Here is a 5,837-nt window from a genome sequence, read left to right as displayed (position 1 = left end):
GGTGTCCTCTGGTGCTGTAGAAGGCTCATAAAAGGATTCACTCTCCCCAGCCATATATATCTGTATGCTCATTCTTAAAATGTACTATTGTGGAAAAGGAGCCATCATCCCACTGCCCACCATTTGCTCTCATAGACCAGAGGATACTTTGGACCTGTGGCCTGCTAGGTGCTGAGACCTCGGCATAGGTGGTGAGACACAGAATATTGTTATTTCGTCCTCATAACTAAACCTAGAAGTGAAGGAGCTGAGAGAAGAGTCTGATCTATAGACAGATCTACAGGGGGCCATGTATTCAGTCACTGTGTGCTTGTGTCTCCACAGATGGATCCAGGAAGAGAAATCCACCAGAGAGATGTCCCCGTCCTCTGTATTCCCAGGACTGTCCAGAGGAGAAGGTCCCGGAGAATCCTCAGGTAGATGGAGCTGAGCCCTATACACATCTATATAGGGGGGTCCTGCGGTCCTAGAGGGGTCATAGATTGCGGGGGTCTCTTATGTGGATCTGTTATTTTTCCCACCTGTCTGCTGTATTGTACTGAATTGTTACAGATGACAAATCAGAGGGAAGATCTGACTGATATTAAAGTGGAGGATGAAGAAGAGAGGATGATGGGTGATCCATCGTGTAGGAGTGAGGAGGAGGAGGACATTCCAGGAGATGTCACCACAGGTATGGAATCATGAATGGAGAAAGTGACTTCAGATTCTGTCTTTGGTGCCTTCAGGGCAGGAGGAGAATCTGATCACCGGCTGCTGCTCTTTGATTGGAGATGTCCCCTATCACATCATGTAGTGTTCCCCTTATCCAGCTGATAGTTATCACCGGGGATAATGCAGGCACAGCTTTTGTGTCTGTGATATCATGATGAGTTATATGTACCTCGTGCAGGAATTACATGCCGCCAGTGACCTTCATGTACTGTCATTGTGCATTGAGGCTTTGCAAAATATATGGATTATTCAAATTTTTTTCATAATGGTTAAAAGGGTTTTACAGTGTGAGATATCAGCAGCAGCAGAGGAGGAGGAGGTACATTAAAAAGGGCTTGTCAGGTAATCCATAGGTGGGCATTATAGTATAGATTTTACTAGTAAAACCACCAGGTCCAGGTCTAAGGCTGTTTTCACACGGGCGTTGCGGATTCGGGCCGGATGCGCTCAGAGTGCGTTCAGTGAAACTCGCACTATTTTACAAGCAAGTTTAGTCAGTTTTGTCTGCGCTTAGTTGTTCAGTTTTTTCCGCGCGTTTTGATGCGTTTTTCACACGCTGTGATAAAAAACTTAATGTTTACAAACAACATCTCTTAGCAACCATCAGTGAAAAACGCATCGCACCCGCACTTGCTTGCGGATGCAATGCGTTTTTCACGCAGCCCCATTCACTTCTATGGGGCCAGGGCTGCGTGAAAAACGCTGAATATAGAACATACTGCGATTTTCACGCAACGCAGAACTGATGCGCGAAAAACAACGGTCATGTACACAGACCCATTGAAATGAATGGGTCAGGATTCAGTGCGGGTGCTATGCGTTCACGTCACGCACTGCACCCGCGCGGAAATCACACTCGTGTGAAAGGGACCTAAGAGATCGATTTAATAATGAATGCAGTTTGTGATGAGGAATGTCATGATCAGAAGACAGGCTTGTTGGTTTTTTCACGATTTTTAGCTAGATTTGGGTAATAAAATTAGGTGTAGACCAGAATCCTGAACTTTGTGTTATAGAAAACTTTAAAAGGCTGGAGTCACACATTCAGTTTTGGTGCTGCTTTTTGAACCAAAGCCAGAAGTGTCTTGAAAATACATGACTTACTATATACCTCTAGTTCCTGCTGGATCCACTTCCAGCCTAATAGGAAAGTATAAATGTGTCTACTCTAGATTATTAAAAATCCCACAAATTTAATTTTTTATCTTAGCAGAAAATCCCAGTACAAATTCAGAAGGAAACTTGCTGTCACTAAATTATAAAGTAGAAGATGAAGATATGCAGCGCTCTTCAGGAGAAAATATTAATGTACATCCAGGACTTCACAGTACAGATCTGTCATATAATCTTCCTAATCATGAGGAACCTTCTCTTGACCAGAAAGAGGGTGAAATGTTTCACTGTGGTAAAGAGTTCACAAAAAGATCAAGTCTTTCTACATACACAAGAATTCGCACTGGGGAGAAGCCATACTCCTGTTCAGAATGTGGGAAATGCTGTACAGATAAATCACATCTTGTTAGACATAAAAAAAGCCACACAGAAGAGATTTTTAAATGTTCAGAATATGGAAAAGGTTTTAAAATCAAATCAAATCTTGCTATACATGAGAGAATTCACACAGGGGAGAACCCATATTCATGTTCAGAATGTGGAAAATGTTTTACACAAAAATCTGATCTTGTTAGGCATGAGAGAAGTCACACAGGAGAGAAGCCATATTCATGTTCAGAATGTGGGAAATGTTTTACACAAAAATCAGATCTTGTTAAGCATGAGAGAAGTCACACAGGAGAGAAGCCATATTCCTGTTCAGAATGTGGGAAATGTTTTAAAATTAAATCAAGTCTTGTTAGACATAAGAGAAGTCACACAGGAGAGAAGCCATATTCCTGTTCAGAATGTGGGAAATGTTTTATACAAATATCAGCTCTTGTTAAGCATGAGAGAAGTCACACAGGAGAGAAGTCATATTTGTGTTCAGAATGTGGGAAATGTTTTACACAAAAAACTATTCTTGTTACACATCAGAGATTTCACATAGGAAAGAAGCCTTATTCATGTTCAGAATGTGGGAAATGTTTTACACAAAAATCTGATCTTGTTAAGCATGAGAGACGTCACTCAGGAGAGAAGCCATATTTGTGTTCAGAATGTGGGAAATATTTTATACAGAAATCAGAACTAGTTGCACATCAGAGATTTCACACAGGAGAGAAGCCATATTCATGTTCAGAATGTGGGAAATGTTTTACAGATACATCAGGTCTTGTTAGACATAAGAGAAGTCACACAGGAGAGAAGCCGTATTTGTGTTCAGAATGTGGGAAATGTTTTGCACACAAATCAAATCTTGTTACACATCAGAGATTTCACACAGGAGAGAAGCCATATTCATGTTCAGAATGTGGAAAATGTTTTGCACAAAAAAGAGTTCTTGTTACACATCAGAGAAGTCACACAGGAACAAATTTCTGAAATCAGCAGATTCCATTTGGGTACAAATAAATTCAAACCAAAGTGACAGTGCTCAGATTGCCCTAATAAATTGTGGATGACGTTCTGAAGTCTTGTAGGGCTTTAACGTCAAGGCAGCATTGGCAATCTTAAAGTGGCAGTGAAATATATAGATATGGATAACAGATGGTGGCCGGTGGTAATAAAGAAACTGTTTGACAACACATTGCACTTTTGACTTTGTTATGCTTTTTAAAATACAATAAAATCATCCAAAACATCTCTCTAATGGGGTGGATGTCTGGCAGTGTTTACACTCAGGGTGGTGTCAGAAGCAATGGCTTGTTCTGAACAAGAATGCTCACTTTTTGGGGAGCAGCAGCAGTATTGTACTGGACCTGACGGACAAGGCAGGAGATGTGCATCTGTGTAGGGGTAGTAGAAATGGGAGCAGTACAATATTATCCTGACAAAGTAGGAGATCCGCAGCTGTGCAGGGAGTAGTAGTAATAGCAGCAGGTGTAGTAGTAGTAGTTTCAGTGGCAGATGTGCAGTATAAAACATGACGCACAAGGCAGGAGATTTGCGGCTATGTAGGAGTAGCAGTAGTGGCAATGGTGGCAGTAGTAAGTGTAGCAGTACGGTATGAAATCTGACAGACAAGGCAGGAGATTTGCGGCTATGTAGGGGTAGCAGTAGTGGCAATTGTGGCAGTAGTAAGTGTAGCAGTACGGTATGAAATCTGACAGACAAGGCAGGAGATTTGCGCCTGTGTAGGGGTAGCAGTAGTGGCAATTGTGGCAGTAGTAAGTGTAGCAGTACGGTATGAAATCTGACAGACAAGGCAGGAGATTTGCGCCTGTGTAGGGGTAGTAGTAGTGGCGGTGGTGGCAGTAGTAGCTGTAGCAGTACGGTATGAAATCTGACAGACAAGGCAGGAGATTTGCGCCTGTGTAGGAGTAGTAGCAGTGTAGGGAACATGATGGACAGGTAGACAGCGGCAGTGGCATCATTGGGCTGGTGATAAATAGCCACTGTCCACAATAGAAGTTCTTATGGATCCATTTTCACAAATGTTTTCTCTGACAGTACACTGGAGGCTGGATAAGACAGTACACTGATAGCAAACCGGGCCCATTCCTGCGGCTCGTCCACTCTGTCTACTCAGAAGGCCATGAGGTCGGGGTATGTGCTGAGGAAAGGGCACAGCACAGGTACAACTAAACCTGGGCACAGGTGATAGATCATGTGATGCAACATACAGCTCTGCTGTACACATACAGCTCTGCTGCAGCCTGCATACATTACCTACACACAGCTCTGCTGTACACATTACACACACAGCTCTGCTGTACACATTACACATACAGCTCTGCTGTACACATTACGCACACAGCTCTGCTGCACACACATTCACACACAGCTCCACTGTACACATTATATATACAGCTCTGCTGCAGCCTGCATACATTACACACACACAGCTCTGCTGTACACATTACACACACAGCTCTGCTGTACACATTACACATACAGCTCTGCTGTACACATTACGCACACAGCTCTGCTGCACACACATTCACACACAGCTCCACTGTACACATTATTTATACAGCTCTGCTGCAGCCTGCATACATTACCTACACACAGCTCTGCTGTACACATTACACACACAGCTCTGCTGTACACATTACACATACAGCCCTGCCGTACACATTACGCACACAGCTCTGCTGCACACAAATTCACACACAGCTCCACTGTACACATTATATATACAGCTCTGCTGCAGCCTGCATACATTACTCACACACAGCTCCACTGTACACATTACACATACAGCTCTGCTGTACACATTACACACACAGCTCTGCTGTACACATTAAACATGCAGCTCTGCTGTACACATTACGCACACAGCTCTGCTGCACACACATTCACACACAGCTCCACTGTACACATTATATATACAGCGCTGCTGCAGCCTGCATACATTACCCACACACAGCTCTGCTGTACACATTACACACACAGCTCTGCTGCACACACATTCGAACACACAGCTCTGCTGTACACATTACACACACAGCTCTGCTGTACACATTACATATACAGCTCTGCTGCACACACATTCACATACAGCTCTGCTGTACACATTACACACACAGCTCTGCTGCACACACATTCTCACACACATCTCCACTGTACACATTATATATACAGCTCTGCTGCAGCCTGCATACATTACTCACACACAGCTCTGCTTTACTCATTCACACACAGCTCTGCTGCAGCCTGCATACATTACTCACACACAGCTCTGCTGTACACATTACACATACAGCTCTGCTGTACACATTATATATACAGCTCTGCTGCACACACAGCGCCACTGTACACATTACACACAGCTCTGCTGCAGCCTGCATACATTACCCACACACAGCTCTGCTGCACACATTATATATACAGCTCTGCTGCACACGCAGCGCCACTGTACACATTACACATACAGCTCTGCTGCACATACATTCACACACAGCTCTGCTGTACACATTATATATACAGCTCTGCTGCAGCCTTCATACATTACCCACACACAGCTCTGCTGTACACATTACACATACAGCTCTGCTGCACACAAATTCACACACAGCTCTGCTGTA

General features: G+C 43.5%; 1 protein-coding gene across 1 annotated transcript; it reads left to right on the top strand.

The window, feature by feature from the left end:
* The first annotated feature begins 365 nt into the window (after nt 1-365).
* On the top strand, nt 366-3,426 carry LOC122924904 (zinc finger protein OZF-like). The gene is made up of 3 exons (XM_044276445.1): nt 366-416; nt 553-673; nt 1,928-3,426. Exons 2-3 carry the CDS (start codon nt 553-555, stop codon nt 3,190-3,192), a joined length of 1,386 nt encoding a protein of 461 aa, XP_044132380.1. The 5' UTR covers nt 366-416; the 3' UTR covers nt 3,193-3,426.
* Nucleotides 3,427-5,837: the final 2,411 nt, after the last annotated feature.

The sequence above is a fragment of the Bufo gargarizans genome, chromosome 1, assembly GCF_014858855.1.
Source record: "Bufo gargarizans isolate SCDJY-AF-19 chromosome 1, ASM1485885v1, whole genome shotgun sequence".
NCBI classification, from domain to species: Eukaryota; Metazoa; Chordata; class Amphibia; order Anura; family Bufonidae; genus Bufo; species Bufo gargarizans.
The sequence above is the reverse complement of the archived record's forward strand: the minus strand, read 5'-3'. Positions and strand labels throughout refer to the sequence as shown.

Coding starts and splice junctions, on each gene's coding strand:
- LOC122924904 (XM_044276445.1), top strand. CDS start 553: ATGACAAATCAGAGGGAAGATCTGACTGATATTAAAGTGGAGGATGAA. Junction 674..1,927: donor TCCAGGAGATGTCACCACAG/GTATGGAATCAT, acceptor TTATCTTAGCAG/AAAATCCCAGTACAAATTCA.